Below are 22,743 nucleotides of genomic sequence, written 5' to 3'. Positions count from 1 at the left end.
TTACCAGCCTCAGAAATTGCAGCCCAAATAAATGGTTCACAGAGTTCAAGTAACAGACACACCTCAACATTAACTGTTCAGAGGAGACTGTGTGAATCAGGCCTTCATGGTTGAATTGCTGCAAATAAACCCCTACTAAAGGACACCAATAATAAGAAGATACTTGCTTGGGTCAAGAGGGTTAGGGTTAGGGTTAGCCCTAACCCTAACCCTTTTTCATAAAAACATTTCATTGTGTAACCAGCCGTCATATCAGGTTAGTCCACTAGGGACATTTCATTGTGTAACCAGCCGTCATATCGGGTTAGTCCACTAGGGACTTTTCATTGTTTAACCAGCCGTCATATCGGGTTAGTCCACTAGGGACTTTTCATTGCATTATGTTAGTAATCAATTCAACCTAAGCTGTGTGTGTTTATGTATTTCTGTGTGATTGTTTAGTTAGTTAGTAGATAAATAATTAAGCCAATTTGTGTATCGCTGAATCATCATTTAGACTAGGATTTATGAAGTCAATGACTTTCAGAATGAGACTGATATGAGGTAATAACTAACACTTGCACTTACTTTGCTGATAGTTACCTTATTGAGGAAAAGTGTACTTACTATGACTGAGATATGTGGTTGTCTCACTTAGCTATCTTCAGATGAATGTACTAACTGTAAGTCGATCTGGATAAGAGTGTCTACTAAATGACAGGGTTAGGGTCAGGAGGTACCTCATCACAAAGCACGCTCAGGGAGCAGGTGTCTGATTGGCCAGAGATGTTGAGGTTGATTCTGATGTAGAATGAGTCTCCTGACGTCACCGTTCCCTCCGATAGATCCCTCTGCAGCCTCCGGTACCCTGACAGACACACACAGACACACAATAGATTGCACAATGTTTTTTATCTGTGTTTGAAGCCTGAGCGTAAAGTGAGGTGTCCAGGGTTAGGTTTAGGGTTAGTCCAGGTGGGTTAGGGTTAGTCTAGGTGTCCAGGGTTAGTCCAGGTGTCCAGGGTTAGGGTTAGTCCAGGTGTCCAGGGTTAGGGTTCGGGTTAGTCCAGGTGGGTTAGGGTTAGTGGGTTAGGATTAGTCTAGGTGTCCAGGGTTAGTCCAGGTGTCCAGGGTTAGGGTTAGTCCAGGTGTCCAGGGTTAGGGTTAGTCCAGGTGTCCAGGGTTAGGGTTAGTCCAGGTGTCCAGAACAGATGCAGATAAAACCTCCACTACAATGCTGTTAGGGGATTTACAATGCTGTTAGGGGATTTACAATGGTGTTAGGGGATTTACAATGGTGTTAGGGGATTTACAATGCTGTTAGGGGATTTACAATACTGTTAGGGGATTTACAATGGTGTTAGGGGATTTACAATGCTGTTAGGGGATTTACAATGCTGTTAGGGGATTTACAATGCTGTTAGGGGATTTACAATGGTGTTAGGGGATTTACAATGCTGTTAGGGGATTTACAATGGTGTTAGGGGATGGTGTGTTTGCCTGTGTGTGTGTGTACGTTTACAGTGTAAGAACGTACCATCATAGTTGGCACGGTAGTGCAGTTGGATTGGTCCAGAGCAACGTTGCATCGTCCAATGGGCTTCCTCCTGGGTGCAGGTGTCCAACGAGATGCTCTGGTTCTCCCCGCGGATACAGCCCTCCAGCTGGACCAGCCAATGACAGAGAGGGAAGGGGAACAGAGCCATTAAGAAGACAGCTGTAGGTCCACTAATTCCTTATACGGAGCCCAGTCATTTTATTCAACATGCCAATATTATGGAATTTTCAATGGTTGTACTTTTTAAAAATTACAATTTCAGTTTTATAATACCTTAGGGTTAGGGCACCTCAGGGTACCTTAGGGTTAGGGTACCTTAGGGTTAGGGTACCTTAGGGTACCTCAAGGTTAGGGTTCCTCAGGGTTAGGGTACCTTAGGGTTAGGGTACCTTGGGGTTAGGGTACCTAGGGCACCTTAGGGTTAGGGTACCTTAGGGTTAGGGTACCTTAGGGTTAGGGTACCTTAGGGTACCTCAAGCTTAGGGTTCCTCAGGGTTAGGGTACCTTAGGGTTAGGGTACCTTAGGGTTAGGGTTCCTTAGGGTTAGGGTACCTTAGTGTTAGGGTTCCTCAGGGTTAGGGTACCTTAGGGTTAGGGTAGCGTAGGGTTAGAGTACCTCAGGTTTACAGTATCTAGGGTACCTTAGGGTTAGGGCACCTTAGGGTTAGGGTACCTAGGGTACCTCAGGGTTAGGGTACCTCAGGGTTAGGGTACCTGGAGTACCTTAGTAGTTAGTGTGTATCACAGTGTATCTCACCAAAAGGAGGTGGTGGCCCTCCCGTAGCCCCGCCTTCTCAGCGCCGGACTCTGATTGGACAGACGACACAAAGATTCCACTGTCGTTACCACCAACCAGCGTGACATCAGCCAAAAGTTGGTCGCCTAGCAATGAAAGCTCCTGGACTGGCCGCAGAGAAGAGCTGACCCTCGAGAAGGAGGAGAGAGACGGACGGAAAGGCCTACACACACACACACACACATACACACACACACGCACATACATACATACACACACACATATACAAACACACATATACACACACACGTACACACACACACACACGTACAAACATATGCGTACACACACACACACACACATATGCATTGACACACACACGCACATATACACACAAATACAAACACACACACACACACATATACAAACACACACACCCAACACACACGCACACACATACACACACAAATGTTAAGGTTTGTAATTTGTACATGAATGTTTGTGTGTGTTTGTGAGAAGCTTCCATTAAAGAAAACGATCTGAGTTATATTAGATAGATAGCTTTGAAGAGATGATTGTGGACTACAGGAAAAAGAGGACCGAGCACACCCCCATTCTCATCGACGGGGCTGCAGTGGAGCAGGTTGAGAGCTTCAAGTTCCTTGGTGTCCACATCACCAACAAACTAACATGGTCCAAGCACACCAAGACAGTCGTGAAGAGGGCACGACAAAACCTATTCCCCCTCAGGAGACTGAAAAGATCCTCAGATCCTCAAAAGGTTCTAAAGGTTAAAGGTTATACAGCTGCACCATCGAGAGCATCCTGACTGATTGCATCACTGCCTCGTATGGCAACTGCTCGGCCTCCGACCGCAAGGCACTAGAGGGTAATGCGAACGGCCCAGTACATCACTGGGGCCAAGTTTCCTGCCATCCAGGACCTCTATACCAGGTGGTGTCAGAGGAAGGCCCTAAAAATTGTCAAAGACTCCAGCCACCCTAGTCATAGACTGTTCTCTCTGCTACCGCAAAGCAAGAGGTACCGGAACATCTAGTCAAATGGCCACCCAGACTATTTGCATTGCCCCTCCCCCTCTTTACACCACTGCTACTCTCTGTTGTCATCTATGCATAGTCACGTTAATAACTCTACCTACATGTACATACTACCTCAACTAACCGGTGCCCCGGCACATTGACTCTGTACCGTAATACCCTGTATATAGCCTCCACATTGACTCTGTACCGTAACCCCCTGTATATAGCCTCCACATTGACTCTGTACCGGTACCCCCTGTATATAGCCTCCACATTGACTCTGTATCGGTACCCCCCTGTATATAGCCTCCACATTGACTCTGTACCGGTACCCCCTGTATATAGCCTCCACATTGACTCTGTATCGGTACCCCCCTGTATATAGCCTCCACATTGACTCTGTAGCGGTACCCCCCCTGTATATAGCCTCCACATTGACTCTGTATCGGTACCCCCCTGTATATAGCCTCCACATTGACTCTGTATCAGTACCCCCTGTATATAGCCTCCACATTGACTCTGTATCGGTACCCCCCTGTATATAGCCTCCACATTGACTCTGTATCAGTACCCCTTGTATATAGCCTCCACATTGACTCTGTATCAGTACCCCTTGTATATAGCCTCCACATTGACTCTGTATCAGTACCCCTTGTATATAGCCTCCACATTGACTCTGTATCGGTACCCCCCTGTATATAGTCTCCACATTGACTCTGTATCGGTACCCCCCTGTATATAGCCTCCACATTGACTCTGTATCAGTACCCCTTGTATATAGCCTCCACATTGACTCTGTATCAGTACCCCTTGTATATAGTCTCACTATTGTTATTTTACTGCTGATCTTTAATTACTTGTTAGTTTTATCTCTTATTCTTATCCGTATGTTTTTGAAACTGCATTGTTGGTTAGGGGCTCGTAAGTAAGCATTCCACTGTGAGGTCTACTACACCTGTTGTATTCAGCATTCCACTGTGAGGTCTACTACACCTGTTGTATTCAGCATTTCACTGTAAGGTCTACTACACCTGTTGTATTCAGCATTTCACGGTAAGGTCTACTACACCTGTTGTATTCAGCATTTCACTGTAAGGTCTACTACACCTGTTGTATTCAGCATTTCACTGTAAGGTCTACTACACCTGTTGTATTCAGCATTTCACTGTAAGGTCTACTACACCTGTTGTATTCAGCATTTCACTGTAAGGTCTACTACACCTGTTGTATTCAGCATTTCACTGTAAGGTCTACTACACCTGTTGTATTCAGCATTTCACTGTAAGGTCTACTACACCTGTTGTATTCAGCATTTCACTGTAAGGTCTACTACACCTGTTGTATTCAGCATTTCACTGTAAGGTCTACTACACCTGTTGTATTCAGCATTTCACTGTAAGGTCTACTACACCTGTCGTATTCAGCATTTCACTGTAAGGTCTACTACACCTGTTATATTCAGCATTTCACTGTAAGGTCTACCTACACCTGTTGTATTCAGCATTTCACGGTAAGGTCTACTACACCTGTTGTATTCAGCATTTCACTGTGAGGTCTACTACACCTGTTGTATTCAGCATTTCACTGTAAGGTCTACCTACACCTGTTGTATTCAGCATTTTACTGTGAGGTCTACTACACCGGTTGAATTCAGCATTTCACTGTGAGGTCTACCTACACCTGTTGTATTCAGCATTTCACTGTAAGGTCTACTACACCTGTTGTATTCAGCATTTCACTGTAAGGTCTACTACACCTGTTGTATTCAGCATTTCACTGTAAGGTCTACTACACCTGTTGTATTCAGCATTTCACTGTAAGGTCTACTACACCTGTTATATTCAGCATTTCACTGTAATGTCTACCTACACCTGTTGTATTCAGCATTTCACTGTAAGGTCTACTACACCTGTTGTATTCATCATTTCACTGTGAGGTCTACTACACCTGTTGTATTCAGCATTTCACTGTAAGGTCTACTACACCTGTTGTATTCAGCATTTCACTGTAAGGTCTACTACACCTGTTGTATTCAGCATTTCACTGTAAGGTCTACTACACCTGTTATATTCAGCATTTCACTGTAAGGTCTACCTACACCTGTTGTATTCAGCATTTCACTGTAAGGTCTACTACACCTGTTGTATTCATCATTTCACTGTGAGGTCTACTACACCTGTTGTATTCAGCATTTCACTGTAAGGTCTACTACACCTGTTGTATTCAGCATTTCACTGTAAGGTCTACTACACCTGTTGTATTCAGCATTTCACTGTAAGGTCTACTACACCTGTCGTATTCAGCATTTCACTGTGAGGTCTACTACACCTGTTGTATTCAGCATTTCACTGTAAGGTCTACTACACCTGTCGTATTCAGCATTTCACTGTAAGGTCTACTACACCTGTCGTATTCAGCATTTCACTGTAAGGTCTACTACACCTGTTGTATTCAGCATTTCACTGTAAGGTCTACTACACCTGTTGTATTCAGCATTTCACTGTAAGGTCTACCTACACCTGTTGTATTCAGCATTTCACTGTAAGGTCTACTACACCTGTCGTATTCAGCATTTCACTGTAAGGTCTACTACACCTGTTGTATTCAGCATTTCACTGTAAGGTCTACTACACCTGTTGTATTCAGCATTTCACTGTAAGGTCTACTACACCTGTTGAATTTGACGCATGTAACTAATACAATTTGATTTGATTTGAATCCACGATATGGCAGAGGTTGAAAAGCCATGGGGCGGCAGGGTAGCCTAGTGGTTAGAGCGTTTGACTAGTAACCGAAAGGTTGCAAGTTCAAATCCCCGAGCTGACAAGGTACAAATCTGTCGTTCTGCCCCTGAACAGGTGGTTAACCCACTGTTCTTAGGCCATCATTGAAAATAAGAATTTGTTCTTCTTGCCTAGTAAAATAAAGGTACAAAAATAAGATGTGTTTTCTTAACAACAGTTTATGGTCAACAATATCAAAGGCTGCCCTAACCTTAACCATAACCCCTAACCTTGACCCTAACCCGACCCTGACCCCAACCCTAATAGTACAGCTTCCAATCATATTATTATCAATTTCTTTCAACCAATCATTTGTGTCTGTTATTTTAATTATTGTTGATTATTACATGTTGATTGTCCTTCTCTTTAAGCATACTGAAAGTATTTTGTTAATTTGTTTACAGAGAAATAGCATTGCATTTGGTCAACAAATTGAAATAATTCTAACAGTTTGCTAAGAGCTGGTAGGTCTGCTGTTAGAAACAGAAAAGGCCACTTTACCACTCTTAAGTAGCTGAATGACTTTAGCTTCCCTCCAGGAAGCTAAAGGACAAAGACTTTCTTCTAGGCTCAGATTAAAGCTATGACAGATAGGAGTGGCTATAGAGTCAGATACCATCCTCAGTAGCTTTCCTTCTAAGTTGTCAATTTCGAGGTTTGTCAATACTGATCGATAACAATAATTTTTCCCCCTCTCACACACTAACTTTACAAAATTCAAACTTGATTTCAAACTTTTCTTCCATTATTTGTTTTTTATGTATGAGTACGTTGGCTCACTGGTCGTTGTTGTTCCTGCCTAAGTTTGTCCACTTTGCCAATGAAGTTATCATTAAAATAATGGTCAACATCAAATGGTTTTGTTATGAATAAGCCATCTGATTCGGTGAATGATGGAGTTGAATGTCTTTCACAAATGTGCATGTGTCTGCTCAAACGGTCAGAAACAGACTCCGTGAGGGTGGTATGAGGGCCCGACGTCCACATGTGGGTGTTGTGCTAACAGCCCAACACCGTGCAGGACGTTTGGCATTTGCCAGAGAACACCAAGATTGGCAAATTCGCCACTGGCACCCTGTGCTCTTCACAGATGAAAGCAGGTTCACACTGAGCACATGTGACAGATGTGACAGAGTCTGGAGACGCCGTGGAGAACGTTCTGCTGCCTGCAACATCCTCCAGCATGACCGGTTTGGCGGTGGGTCAGTCATGGTGTGGGGTGGCATTTCTTTGGGGGGGGCCGCATTGCCCGCCATGTGCTCGCCAGAGGTAGCCTGACTGCCATTAGGTACCGAGATGAGATCCTCAGACCCCTTGTGAGACCATATGCTGGTGCGGTTGGCCCTGGGTTCCTCCTAATGCAAGACAATGCTAGACCTCATGTGGCTGGAGTGTGTCAGCAGTTCCTGCAAGAGGAAGGCATTGATGCTATGGATGGCCCGCCCGTTCCCCAGACCTGAATCCAATTGAGCACATCTGGGACATCATGTCTTGCTCCATCCACCAATGCCACGTTGCACCACAGACTGTCCAGGAGTTGTCGGATGCTTTAGTCCAGGTCTGGGAGGAGATCCTTCAGGAGACCATCCGCCATCTCATCAGGAGCATGCCCAGGCGTTGTAGGGAGGTCATACAGGCACGTGGAGGCCACACACACTACTGAGCCTCATTTTGACTTGTTTTAAGGACATTACATCAAAGTTGGATCAGCCTGTAGTGTGGTTTTCCACTTTAATTTTGAGTGTCACTCCAAATCCAGACCTTCATGGGTTGATAAATTTGATTTCCATTGATAATTTTTGTGTGATTTTGTTGTCAGCACATTCAACTATGTAAAGAAAAAAGTATTTAATAAGAATATTTCATTAATTCAGATCTAGGATGTGTTATTTTTGTGTTCCCTTTATTTTTTTGAGCAGTGTTTTTTGACATCATCCACATAAGAGTCACAGCAAAATCTTTTGTATGATCTGCCATATACTATTATAGGCCCAGCATTTGGAACTTTTGCTTTCCTGAATATAGCCACTATATTGTGATCACTGCATCCAATGGGTATGGATAAAGCTTAAGAAAAAGTTTTACAGTATTAGTGAAAATGTCATGAATAAATGTGGATGATCTTGTTCCTGTATGTCGTCTGGAGATAGAGAGGAGGACCAAGATGCGACGTGGTAAGTATTCGTCATTGTAATGGGAAAACTGAACACTACAAAACAAGCTAATTCACAATCGTGCTGACACAAACACTACACATAGACCATCACCCACAATGACAAAACAGGCTACCTAAATATGGTTCCCAATCAGAGACAACGACTAACACCTGCCTCTGATTGAGAACCATATCAGGCCAAACACAGAAACAGACAAACTAGACATACAACATAGAATGCCCACTCAGATCACACCCTGACCAAACAAAACCTATAAACATACAAAGCAAACTATGGTCAGGGTGTGACACTGTAGTGTTTGTTAAAACCCTGGTAGGTTGATTAACCTGTCTGGGATAAAGTGGGGCAAAAAAACTATTTAGTCAGCCACCAATTGTGCATGTTCTCCCACTTAAAAAGATGAGAGAGGCCTGTAATTTTCATCATAGGTACGCTTAAACTATGACAGAGAAAATGAGAAAAAGAATCCAGAAAATCACATTGTAGGATTTTTAATGAATTTATTTTCAAATTATGGTGGAAAATAAGTATTTGTCTATTCATTACCTTTGACTTCTTCTGTTGACTGTTCTGTTCTTCTGTCTGTCCAATATGTCCCATCACAAATGGTCCTTTAATTCGATTAATTCCGTCCATATATCCAAAATGTCCAAAATGTCAATTTATTTGGAGCGTTTGATCCAGAAAAATACCGGTTCCAAGTCGCGCAACATGACTACAAAATGTCTAATAAGTTACCTGTAAGCTTTGTCCAAACATGTCAAACTACTTTCAAAATACAACTTTAGGTGTTTTTTTACGTAAATAATCGATACAATTGAAGACAGGATGATCTGTGTTCAATACAAACAAAGTGGAGCGAGCTTTTCAGGTCACGCGCCTCTATCAAAGGTCACGCGCCTATATCACTTCTCTCTACCCTCATTCTGAACAGTGTTACTTCTTCAGTTATTAAAGGAAAAACCTCAACCAATTTCTAATAACTGCTGACATCCAGTGGAAGCGATAGGAACTGCAGGAAAGTCGATTAGAAATCTGGAATCACATTGAAAACCCATTGAAATGAGAGTGACCTCAAAAAAATAAATGTGAACGCTTTGTCCTCTGGGGTTTGCCTGCCAAATAAGTGCTGTTATACTCACAGACATGATTCAAACAGTTTTAGAAACTTCAGAGTGTTTTCTATCCAAATATGCTAATAATATGCATATCTTAGCTTCTGGGTCTGAGTAGCAGGCCGTTTACTTTGGACACGCTTTTCATCCAGACGTGAAAATACTGTCCAGACGCTTTTCATCCAGACGTGAAAATACTGTCCAGACGTGAAAATACTGTCCCTGTCCCTGTCCTTGTCCCAAAGAAGTTAATAACCTGAACCAGGTTACAGTGAGAAGCTTCCTCTTGAGCAGACAGCTTGATGAAAACCAGTCAATATTCAGATTCCCAAGGAAGTAGACCTCTGTTATATCACATACACTATGAAGCATTTCACACATATTATTTAGATACTGGCTGTATTCAGTGCCTTCGGAAAATATTTAGAACCATTGACTTTTTCCACATGTTGTTACAGCCTTATTCTAAAATGGATTCAATTGTTTTTTCCTCATCAATCTTCACACAATAGCCCATAATGACAAAGCAAAAAAGATTTTCAGACAAAAAATTTAAATATCACATTTACTTAAGTATTCAGACCTTTTACTCAGTACTTTGTTGAAGCACCTTTACCAGCGACTACAGCCTCGAGGATTCTTGGGTATGACACTACAAGCTTGGCAAACCTATACTTGGGGGAGTTTCTCCCATTCTTCTGTGCAGATCCTCACAAGCTCTGTCAGGTTGGATGGGGAGCAAGTCTAGGCCACTCAAGGACATTCAGAGATATGTCCTGAAGCCACTCCTGTGTTGTCTTGGCTGTGTGCTTTGTTGGAAGGTGAACCTTTGCCCCATTCGGAGGTCCTTAGAGCTCTGGAGCAGGATTTCATCAAGGATCTCTCTGTACTTTGCTCTGTTTATCTTTCCCTGAATCCTGACTAGTCTCCCAGTCCCTGCCGCTGAAAAACATCCCACAGCAGAATGCTTCCACCACGATGTGTCACTGTAGGGATGGTGCCCGGTTTCCTCCAGACGTGACACTTGGCATTCAGGCCAAAGAGTTCAATCTTGGTTTCATCAGACCAGAGAATCTTGTTTCTCATGGTCTGAGAGTCCTTTAGGTGTTTTTGGCAAACTCCAAACGGGCTGTGATGTGTATTTTACTGAGAAGTGGCTTCCGTCTGGCCTCTCTACAATAAAGGCCTAATTGGTGGAGTGTTGCAGAGATGGTTGTTCTTCTGGAAGGTTCTCCCATCTCCACAGAGGGACTCTGGAGCTCTGTCAGAGTGACCATCGGATTATTGGTCACCTACCTGACCAAGGCCCTTCTCCCCCGATTGCTCAGTTTGACTGGGCAGCCAGCTCTAGGAATAGTCTTGTTGGTTCCAAACTTTTTTTTCCATTTAAAAATGATGGGGATCTTGGGGATCTTTAATGCTGCAGACATTTTTTGGTACCATTCCCCAGATCTGTGCCTCGACACAATCCTTTCTCAGAGCTCTACGGACAATTCCTTTGACCTCATGGCTTGGTTTTTGCTCTAACATGCACTGTCAACTGTGGGATCTTATATAGACAGTTGTGTGCCTTTCCAAATCATGTCCAATCAATTGAATTTACCACAGGTGGACTCCAATCAAGTTGTAGAACATCTCAAGGTGATCAATAGAAACAGGAAGCACCTGAGCTCAATTTCGAATCTCATAGCAAAGGGTCTGAATACTGATGTAAATAAGCTATTTCTGTTATGTTTTTTATACATTTGCAAAAATGTCTAAAAACCTGTTTTCACTTTGTCATTATGGGGTATTGTGTGTAGATTGATGAGGTAAACAATTAATTTAATCCATTTTAGAATAAGGCTGTAATGTGGAAAAGGGGAAGGGATTTGAATACTTTCCGAAGGCACTGTGTTGTTTAGATACTGACTGACTTGGTGGCCTATAGCAACACCCCAAAAGAAAAGGCTTTAGATTTGCAAGGTGAACATGCAACCACAACACTTCAATAACACTTGACATAAGATATTCTCTAAGCATTACAGGGATATGGCTCTGAATATATACAGCAACACCTCCCCCATAAGCATTCCTGTCTCTTCTACAGATGTTATATCCTTGTATTGATACTGCTGTATCATCAAATGAATTATCTAAGTGAGTCTCAGAAATGGCTAATATATGAATGTTATCTGATGTTAGCAAGTTATTGATTTCATGAACCAGCTGGAATAAGTTCTTTCCTCTTCTGGCGCACACCTTCAGGATAGTTCTAGTAGAGGAAGATGTACGTTCCTCTCAAGTTCTTGGCTCTTTCCAGAACAGCTACCTTGTCCTTGAACCTCAGGAATTTGACCACTATCAGCCTGGTTCTGTCATCTGGGCCAGTGGTGGGTTTTCCAGTCCTGTGGGCGTGCTCCACCTCAATCTTCCTGTGGTCCATCTTCAGTTTCTCCGAGATCATTTCCCTCACTTTGTCCTCATAGTCTACCCAGGTCTCATGTGGAGATTATGCAATTCCACAATTCTGCAATTCCATCCACAACCAATTGGCAAACGTTCTGCACATTGAGAAACCATGTGACTAAACTGAATAAAAAGAAGAAGAAACTCTACTATGAAACAAAGATAAATGATATTAAGAACCATAATAAAAACCTATGGAGCACCTTAAATTAGGTTTTGGGCAAAAAGGCAAACTCAGCTCCATCATTCATTCAATCAGATGCCTCATTCGTCACAACCCACTGACATTGCCAATTAATTAACTTAGGCATGACATGCTAGCAACAAACACTGACACTACATGTCCAAGTATAACTGATCCAACTATGAAAGACAAGCATTGTAATTTTGAATTCTGTAACGTGAGCGTGGAAGAGGTGAAAAAAATATTGTTGTCTATCAACAATGACAAGCCACCGGGGTCTGACAATGTCTGACAACTTGAATGGAAAATGACTGAGGATAATAGCGGATGATTTTGCCACTCCTGTTTGCCATAGGGTTAGGGTTAGGATTAGGGTTAGGGTTCTTCAATCTAAGCCTACTAGAAAGTGTGTGCCCTCAGGCCTGGAGGGAAGCAAAAGTAATTCTGCTCCCCTTTTACCAACCCTTTTGGAAAAATGTGTTTTTGACCAGATATAATTATTTTTTACTGGAAACAAATTGACAACAGACTTTCAGCCCACATATAGGGAAGGACATTCAACAAGTGTTACACACTTACACAAATTACTGGTGGGTGGCTGAGAGAAATTGATGATAAAAAGATTGGGGTGGCTGTTTTGTTAGACTTCAGTGCGGCTTTTAACAATATTGATCATAGTCTTCTACTGGAAAAACATATGTGTTATGGCTTATGGTGTTATGGCTTTACACCCCCTGCTATATTGTGGATAAAGATTTACCTGTCTAACAGAAAACAGAGGGTGTTCTTTAATGGAAGCCTCTCCGACATAACCCAGGTAGAATCAGGAATTCCCCAGGGCAGCTGTCTAGGCCCCTTACTTTTTTCCATCTTTACTAATGACATGACACTGGCTTTGAGTAAAGCCAGTGGCATGTATGTATGTGTATGACTTAACACTGTACATGTCAGCTACTACAGTCAGCTACGACTAATAAGTTAGTCGTAAATATTATTTTTTTTAAACTGAAAGTATTGTATTTGGGGCAAATCATTCACTAAACCCTAAACCCCAACTAAATTGTGTAATGAACTATGTGGAAATGTAGCAAGTTGAGCTGACTAAACTGCTTGGAGTAACCCTGGATTGTAAACTGTCATGGTCAAAACATGTTGATACAACAGTAGCTAAGATGAGAAGAGAAGTCTGTCTATAATAAAGCGCTGCTCTGTCTTCTTAACAACACTATCAACAAGGCAGGTCCTACAGGCCCTTGTTTCTACCTTCTTAACAACACTATCAACAAGGCAGGTCCTACAGGCCCTAGTTTCTACATTCTTAACAACACTATCAACAAGGCAGGTCCTACAGGCCCTAGTTTCTACCTTCTTAACAACACTATCAACAAGGCAGGTCCTACAGGCCCTAGTTTCTACCTTCTTAACAACACTATCAACAAGGCAGGTCCTACAGGCCCTAGTTTCTACCTTATTAACAACACTATCAACAAGGCAGGTCCTACAGGCCCTAGTTTATACCTTCTTAACGACACTATCAACAAGGCAGGTCCTACAGGCCCTAGTTTCTACCTTCTTAACGACACTATCAACAAGGCAGGTCCTACAGGCCCTAGTTTATACCTTCTTAACGACACTATCAACAAGGCAGGTCCTACAGGCCCTAGTTTCTACCTTCTTAACGACACTATCAACAAGGCAGGTCCTAAAGTCCCTAGTTTCTACCTTCTTAACAACACTATCAACAAGGCAGGTCCTACAGGCCCTAGTTTCTACCTTCTTAACAACACTATCAACAAGGCAGGTCCTACAGGCCCTAGTTTCTACCTTCTTAACAACACTATCAACAAGGCAGGTCCTACAGTCCCTAGTTTCTACATTCTTAACAACACTATCAACAAGGCAGGTCCTACAGGCCCTAGTTTCTACCTTCTTAACAACACTATCAACAAGGCAGGTCCTACAGGCCCTAGTTTCTACCTTCTTAACAACACTATCAACAAGGCAGGTCCTACAGGCCCTAGTTTCTACCTTCTTAACAACACTATCAACAAGGCAGGTCCTACAGTCCCTAGTTTCTACATTCTTAATAACACTATCAACAAGGCAGGTCCTACAGGCCCTAGTTTCTACGCACCTGGACTGCTGTTCAGTCATGTTGTAAGGTGGCACAAAGAGGGATCTTGGAAAACTAGAATTGGGAGGTGCACAGTACTACATAGAGCTCTATTCGACAGTACTACATAGAGCCATGACTACATGGAACTCTATTCCACAGTACTACATAGAGCCATGACTACATGGAACTCTATTCCACAGTACTACATAGAGCCATGACTACATGGAACTCTATTCCACAGTACTACATAGAGCCATGACTACATGGAACTCTATTCCACAGTACTACATAGAGCCATGACTACATGGAACTCTATTCCACAGTACTACATAGAGCCATGACTACATGGAACTCTATTCCACAGTACTACATAGAGCCATGACTACATGGAACTCTATTCCACAGTACTACATTGAGCCATGACTACATGGAACTCTATTCCACAGTACTACATAGAGCCGTAACTACATGGAACTCTATTCCACAGTACTACATAGAGCCATGACTACATGGAACTCTATTCCACAGTACTACATAGAGCCATGACTACATGGAACTCTATTCCGCATCAGGTAACTGATGCAGCAGTAGAATCAGATTAAAAAACGGATACAAATAAATGTCTCTGTGAATAGACACACACACACACACACACACACACAAAACACGCACACACACACAAAACACACACACAGGCTAACACACGCACTCTACACATGTACACTGTAATATTGTTGTATGGTGGTATTATACATGTTGTATTGTAGACATGTAGTGGTGTAATAATGTTATATAATGTACTGTTTTATCTTTAGTTTTATATGTAATGTAAGTGCCTTAATGTGTTTGGACCCCAGGAAGAGTAGCTGCTGCCTTGGCAACAGCTAATCGGGATCCATAATAAACCCCAGGAAGAGTAGCTGCTGCCTTGGCAACAGCTAATGGGGATCCATAATAAACCCCAGGAAGAGTAGCTGCTGCCTTGGCAACAGCTAATGGGGATCCATAATAAACCCCAGGAAGAGTAGCTGCTGCCTTGGCAACAGCTAATGGGGATCCATAATAAACCCCAGGAAGAGTAGCTGCTGCCTTGGCAACAGCTAATGGGGATCCATAATAAACCCCAGGAAGAGTAGCTGCTGCCTTGGCAACAGCTAATGGGGATCCATAATAAACCCCAGGAAGAGTAGCTGCTGCCTTGGCAACAGCTAATGGGGATCCATAATAAACCCCAGGAAGAGTAGCTGCTGCCTTGGCAACAGCTAATGGGGATCCATAATAAACCCCAGGAAGAGTAGCTGCTGCCTTGGCAACAGCTGATGGGGATCCATAATAAACCCCAGGAAGAGTAGCTGCTGCCTTGGCAACAGCTAATGGGGATTTATAATAAACCCCAGGAAGAGTAGCTGCTGCCTTGGCAACAGCTAATGGGGATCCATAATAAACCCCAGGAAGAGTAGCTGCTGCCTTGGCAACAGCTAATGGCGAACCCTATTAATTACAAATACAAATACAATGTTGTTTTGCCATGATTGTCCCACTAGATAATCTGATTTCTCCATCATTGTTATCATAGATTCACATGCAGAACTGATGTCCTCTCTCAATGATTTACAGTTTGCTGTCATCTTGCCGTTCTCCTGTTTAACTGTTTCAACTCATTGAGCTGACCCTGGGAGAACTGCAAACTGTTCGTCTTTTATTAGTTGAATCCACCAGTATTTGGACACTTAAAGTTATTTTCTTGTTGTTGTAACAACTGCTTGTGTAACTTTTTTTGTTCATTTAAAAGATCCTTCACCTGTGATAGAGAGACACCACAGCCGTCAATGGTACTCCTGCCGGCTTTGGTCTTTGTCATGGTAACAACGTACATAGGATACGCTGTTACCCCTCTCAGTTCCAGACAGGACAGGTTATACTGTTACCCCTCTCAGTTCCAGACAGGACAGGATACGCTGTTACCCCTCTCAGTTCCAGACAGGACAGGATACGCTGTTACCCCTCTCAGTTCCAGACAGGACAGGTTATGCTGTTACTCCTCTCAGTTCCAGACAGGACAGGTTATGCTGTTACCCCTCTCAGTTCCAGACAGGACAGGTTATACTGTTACTCCTCTCCTCTCTGTTCCAGACAGGACAGGTTATGCTGCTACTCCTCTCAGTTCCAGACAGGACAGGTTATACTGTTACTCCTCTCCTCTCTGTTTCAGACAGGACAGGTTATGCTGTTACTCCTCTCAGTTCCAGACAGGTTATACTGTTACTCCTCTCAGTTCCAGACAGGACAGGTTATGCTGTTACTCCTCTCCTCTCAGTTCCAGACAGGACAGGTTTTACTGTTTCTCCTCTCAGTTCCAGACAGGACAGGTTATGCTGCTACTCCTCTCAGTTCCAGACAGGGCAGGTTATAATGTTACTCCTCTCAGTTCCAGACAGGACAGGTTATACTGTTACTCCTCTCAGTTCCAGACAGGATAGGTTATGCTGTTACTCATCTCCTCTCTGTTCCAGACTGGACAGGTTATGCTGTTACTCCTCTCAGTTCCAGACAGGAGAGGTTATACTGTTACTCCTCTCAGTTCCAGACAGGACAGGTTATACTGTTACTCCTCTCAGTTCCAGACAGGACAGGTTATACTGTTTCTCCTCTCAGTTCCAGACAGGACAGGTTATTCTGTTACTCCTCTCAGTTCCAGACAGGACAGGTTATACTGTTACTCCTCTCAGTTCCAGACAGGTTATACTGTTACTCCTCTCAGTTCCAGACAGGACAGGTTATGCTGTTACTCCTCTCCTCTCAGTTCCAGATAGGACAGGTTATACTGTTTCTCCTCTCAGTTCCAGACAGGACAGGTTATGCTGCTACTCCTCTCAGTTCCAGACAGGGCAGGTTATAATGTTACTCCTCTCAGTTCCATACAGGACAGGTTATACTGCTACTCCTCTCAGTTCCAGACAGGACAGGTTATGCTGTTACTCATCTCCTCTCTGTTCCAGACTGGACAGGTTATGCTGTTACTCCTCTCAGTTCCAGACAGGAGAGGTTATACTGTTACTCCTCTCAGTTCCAGACAGGACAGGTTATACTGTTACTCCTCTCAGTTCCAGACAGGACAGGTTATACTGTTTCTCCTCTCAGTTCAAGACAGGACAGGTTATTCTGTTACTCCTCTCAGTTCCAAACAGGACAGGTTATACTGTTACTCCTCTCAGTTCCAGACAGGACAGGTTATACTGTTACTATTCTCAGTTCCAGACAGGACAGGTTATACTGTTACTCCTCTCAGTCCCAGACTGGACAGGTTATACTGTTACTCCTCTCAGTTCCAGACAGGACAGGTTATAATGTTTCTCCTCTCAGTTCCAGACAGGACAGGTTATACTGTTACTGCTCTCAGTTCCAGACAGGACAGGTTATGCTGTTACTCCTCTCAGTTCCAGACAGGACAGGTTATACTGCTACTCCTCTCCTCTCAGTTCCAGACAGGACAGGTTATACTGTTACTCCTCTCAGTTCCAGACAGGACAGGTTATACTGTTACTCCTCTCAGTTCCAGACGGGACAGGTTATACTGTTACTCCTCTCAGTTCCAGACAGGACAGGTTATGCTGTTACTCCTCTCAATTCCAGACAGGACAGGTTATACTGTTACTCCTCTCAGTTCCAGACAGGACAGGTCGCAGGGAAGATTGAAAACAATAACAAACAGCAGGGATCTTGACAGCCAAAAGCCCCGGCCAATCCGTGGTCCCAGCCACAATGGCTAACAGTGTTGCGGGCATCGTTCAAGCAGTCAAGAAAACCCCGCTAGCAACTAGGCACTTAACAGCTCCTCAGACCTGGCCTTGGTCGGCAGGATCACTGGACAGATAGTAGTGGTCCCAGCAACTGATGCTGACCACGTCACGGGATCCAAACTCTTAAGGTAGCTAGCTAGTAACCACACTTTTTCAATGGAATTTTCTACAATAACACTCTCCCTCGTTCCGCGTTCAACTGGAAGTGACGAGCGCCGCCTCTGGACGTAAAAACAGTAGATGAGGGGGGTAAGATACACTAGGGGGTGTGTGTGTGAGTGTGTGTGTGTGTGTGTGTTGGTGGGTGTGAGGGGGGGGGTGTACCTCTCCAGGGACAGTTTCCTGAAAATGTTGTTGACGGTCTCCAGGTCGTAGGAATCTAAACATTCTGACTGATGGGAGGAGGAGGAGGAGTGGAGCGAGGGAGGACCACGTGTTTCCATTTCCTCATCTGGATGGAGAGAGGGGAGGGAGAGGGATGATTAGAAGGGTATAGGGTCTACAGGTATACAGTATGGGGCTGGCTGTAGGGTATAGGGTCTACAGTATGGGGCAGTAGGGTATAGGGTCTAGAGGTATACAGTATGGGGCAGTAGGGTATAGGGTCTAGAGGTATACAGTATGGGGCAGTAGGGTATAGGGTCTATAGTAAGGGACCGTAGGGTATAGGGTCTACAGTATGGGGCAGTAGGGCATAGGGTCTATAGGTATACAGTTTGGGGCTGTAGAGAATAGGGTCTACAGGTATACAGTATGGGGCAATAGGGTCTACAGTATGGGGTATCAGGGTATAGGGTCTATAGGAATACAGTATGGGACTGTAGGGTATAGGGTCTATAGGTATACAGTATGGGGCTGTAGGGTATAGGGTCTATAGGTATACAGTATGGGGCTGTAGGGTAGAGGGTCTAGAGTATGGGGCTGTAGGGTATACGGTCTATAGGTCTACAGTATGGGGCAGTAGGGTATAGGGTCTACAGTATGGGGCTGTAGGGTATACGGTCTATAGGTCTACAGTATGGGGCAGTAGGGTATAGGGTCTACAGGTATACCGTATGGGACTGTAGGGTATAGGGTCTAGAGTATGGGGCTGTAGGGTATAGGGTCTATAGGTCTACAGTATGGGGCAGTAGGGTATAGGGTCTACAGGTATACCGTATGGGACTGTAGGGTATAGGGTCTACAGTATGGGGCTGTAGGGTATAGGGTCTATAGGTATACAGTATGTGGCAGTAGGGTATAGGGTTTATAGTATGGGGCAGTAGGGTATAGGGTCTATAGGTCTACAGTATGGGGCAGTAGGGTATAGGGTCTATAGCTATACAGTATGGGGCAGTAGGGTATAGGGTCTATAGGTCTACAGTATGGGGCAGTAGGGTATAGGGTCTACAGGTATACAGTATGGGACTGCAGGGTATAGGGTCTAGAGTATGGGACTGCAGGGTATAGGGTCTACAATATGGGACTGTAGGGTATAGGGCCTAGAGTATGGGGCTGTAGGGTATAGGGGCTAGAGTATGGGGCAGCAGGGTGTAGGGTCTACAATATGGGACTGTGGGGTATAGGGTCTAGAGTATGGTGCTGTAGGGTATAGGGTCTACAATATGGGACTGTAGGGTTTAAGGTCTACAGTATGGGGCAGTAGGGTATAGGGTCTATAGGTCTACAGTATGGGGCTTTAGGGTAGAGGGTCTACAGGTATACAGTATGGGGCAGTAGGATATAGGGTCTACAGTATGGGGCAGTAGGGTATAGGGTCTATAGGTATACAGTATGGGGCTGTAGGGTAGAGGGTCTACAGGTATACAGTATGGGGCAATAGGGTCTACAGTATGGGGCATCAGGGTATAGGGTCTATAGGAATATAGTATGGGACTGTAGGGTATAGGGTCTATAGGTGTACAGTATGGGGCTGTAGGGTATAGGGTCGATAGGTATACAGTATGGGGCTGTAGGGTAGAGGGTCTACTGTATGGGGCAGTAGGGTATAGGGTCTACAGTATGGGGCTGTAGGGTATACGGTCTATAGGTCTACAGTATGGGGCAGTAGGGTATAGGGTCTACAGGTATACAGTATGGGACTGTAGGGTATAGGGTCTAGAGTATGGGGCTGTAGGGTAGAGGGTCTACAGGTATACAGTATGGGGCAGTAGGGTATAGGGTCTACAGTATGGGGCTGTAGGGTATACGGTCTATAGGTCTACAGTATGGGGCAGTAGGGTATAGGGTCTACAGATATACAGTATGGGACTGTAGGGTATAGGGTCTAGAGTATGGGGCTTTAGGGTAGAGGGTCTACAGGTATACAGTATGGGGCAGTAGGGTATAGGGTCTACAGTATGGGGCAGTAGGGTATAGGGTCTATAGGTATACAGTATGGGACTGTAGGGTATAGGGTCTATAGGTATACCTTTATGGGGCAGTTGGGTATAGGGTCTACAGGTATACAGTATGGGTCTTTAGGGTATAGGGTCTACAGTATGGGGCAGTATGGTATAGGGTCTATAGGTATACAGTATGGGGCTGTAGGGTATAGGGTCTATAGGTATACAGTATGGGGCTGTAGGGTATAGGGTCTATATTATGGGGCAGTAGGGTATAGGGTCTAGAAGTATACAGTATGGACCTGTAGGGTATAGGGTCTACAGTATGGGGCAGTAGGGTATAGGGTCTATAGGTATACAGTATGGGGCTGTAGGGTATAGGGTCTATAGGTATACAGTATGGGGCTGTAGGGTATAGGGTCTATATTATGGGGCAGTAGGGTATAGGGTCTAGAAGTATACAGTATGGACCTGTAGGGTCTATGGGTATACAGTATGGGACTGCAGGGTATAGGGTCTAGAGTATGGGGCTGCAGGGTATAGGGTCTACAATATGGGACTGTAGGGTATAGGGTCTAGAGTTTGGGGCTGTAGGGTATAGGGGCTAGAGTATGGGGCAGCAGGGTGTAGGGTCTACAATATGGGACTGTAGGGTATAGGGTTTAGAGTATGGTGCTGTAGGGTATAGGGTCTACAATATGGGACTGTAGGGTATAAGGTCTACAGTATGGGGCTGTAGGATATAGGGTCTATAGGTATACAGTATGGGGCTGTAGGGTATAGGGTCTATAGGTATACAGTATGGGGCTCTAGGGTATAGGGTCTATGGGTATACAGTATGGGGCTTTAGGGGTATAGGGTCTACAGTATGGGGCAGTAGGGTATAGGGTCTATAGGTATACAGTCTGGGGCTTTAGGGTAGAGGGTCTACAGGTATACAGTATGGGGCAGTAGGGTATAGGGTCTACAGTATGGGACAGTAGGGTATAGGGTCTATAGGTATACAGTATGGGACTGTAGGGTATAGGGTCTATAGGTATACCTTTATGGGGCTGTAGGGTATAGGGTCTAGAGGTATACAGTATGGGGCTGTAGGGTAGAGGGTCTACAGGTATACAGTATGGAGCAGTAGGGTATAGGGTCTACAGTATGGGACTGTAGGGTATAGGGTCTATAGGTATACCTTTATGGGGCAGTATGGTATAGGGTCTACAGGTATACAGTATGGGGCTTTAGGGTATAGGGTCTACAGTATGGGGCAGTATGGTATAGGGTCTATAGGTATACAGTATGGGGCTGTAGGGTATAGGGTCTGTATTATGTGGCAGTAGGGTATAGGGTCTAGAAGTATACAGTATGGGCCTGTAGGGTATAGGGTCTACAGTATGGGGCAGTAGGGTATAGGGTCTACAGTATGGGGCTGTAGGGTATACGGTCTATAGGTCTATAGTATGGGGCAGTAGGGTATAGGGTCTAGAAGTATACAGTATAGGCCTGTAGGGTATAGGGTCTACAGTATGGGGCAGTAGGGTATAGGGTCTATAGGTATACAGTATGGGACTGCAGGGTATAGGGTCTAGAGTATGGGGCTGCAGGGTATAGGGTCTACAATATGGGACTGTAGTGTATAGGATCTAGAGTATGGGGCTGTAGGGTATAGGGGCTAGATTATGGGGCTGTAGGGTATAGGGTCTACAATATGGGACTGTAGGGTATAGGGTTTAGAGTATGGTGCTGTAGGGTATAGGGTCTACAATATGGGACTGTAGGGTATAAGATCTACAGTATGGGGCTGTAGGATATAGGGTCTATAGGTATACAGTATGGGGCTGTAGGGTATAGGGTCTATAGGTATACAGTCTGGGGCTTTAGGGTAGAGGGTCTACAGGTATACAGTATGGGGCAGTAGGGTATAGGGTCTACAGTATGGGGCAGTAGGGTATAGGGTCTATAGGTATACAGTATGGGACTGTAGGGTATAGGGTCTAGAGGTATACAGTATGGGGCTGTAGGGTATAGGGTCTATAGGTATACAGTCTGGGGCTTTAGGGTAGAGGGTCTACAGGTATACAGTATGGGGCAGTAGGGTATAGGGTCTACAGTATGGGGCAGTAGGGTATAGGGTCTATAGGTATACAGTATGGGACTGTAGGGTATAGGGTCTAGATGTATACAGTATGGGGCTGTAGGGTAGAGGGTCTACAGGTATACAGTATGGAGCAGTAGGGTATAGGGTCTATAGTTTGGGGCTGTAGGGTATAAGGTCTATAAAATGGGGCTGTAGGGTATAGGGTCCATAGTTTGGGGCTGTAAGGTATAGAGTCTACAGTATGGGGCTGTAGGGTATAGGACATCTACAGTCTCAGGTACCTTACCATAATCCATGTTGTCTACACACTCATATTCAAAGTCACAGAGGCTGAAACAGAGAAGGAAAAATGTAGTCAGAAGTTTGAAACCTTTTTCCAATGTATTGGGTGTAG

General features: G+C 44.2%; 1 protein-coding gene across 1 annotated transcript in view; it reads right to left on the bottom strand.

Annotated features, from left to right (window-relative positions):
* Window positions 1–22,743, bottom strand: part of LOC118936635 (caspase recruitment domain-containing protein 11-like) — a 112,654-nt gene that overhangs the window by 22,084 nt on the left and 67,827 nt on the right. The window contains 5 exon segments of the mRNA XM_036972941.1: window positions 720–847; window positions 1,517–1,643; window positions 2,295–2,496; window positions 18,261–18,387; window positions 22,636–22,679. Coding sequence (XP_036828836.1) covers window positions 720–847; window positions 1,517–1,643; window positions 2,295–2,496; window positions 18,261–18,387; window positions 22,636–22,679 — 628 coding nt within the window.

This window comes from Oncorhynchus mykiss, unplaced genomic scaffold (assembly GCF_013265735.2).
Source record: "Oncorhynchus mykiss isolate Arlee unplaced genomic scaffold, USDA_OmykA_1.1 un_scaffold_213, whole genome shotgun sequence".
Taxonomy (NCBI): domain Eukaryota; kingdom Metazoa; phylum Chordata; class Actinopteri; order Salmoniformes; family Salmonidae; genus Oncorhynchus; species Oncorhynchus mykiss.
This window is presented reverse-complemented; position numbering and strand designations above follow the sequence as displayed.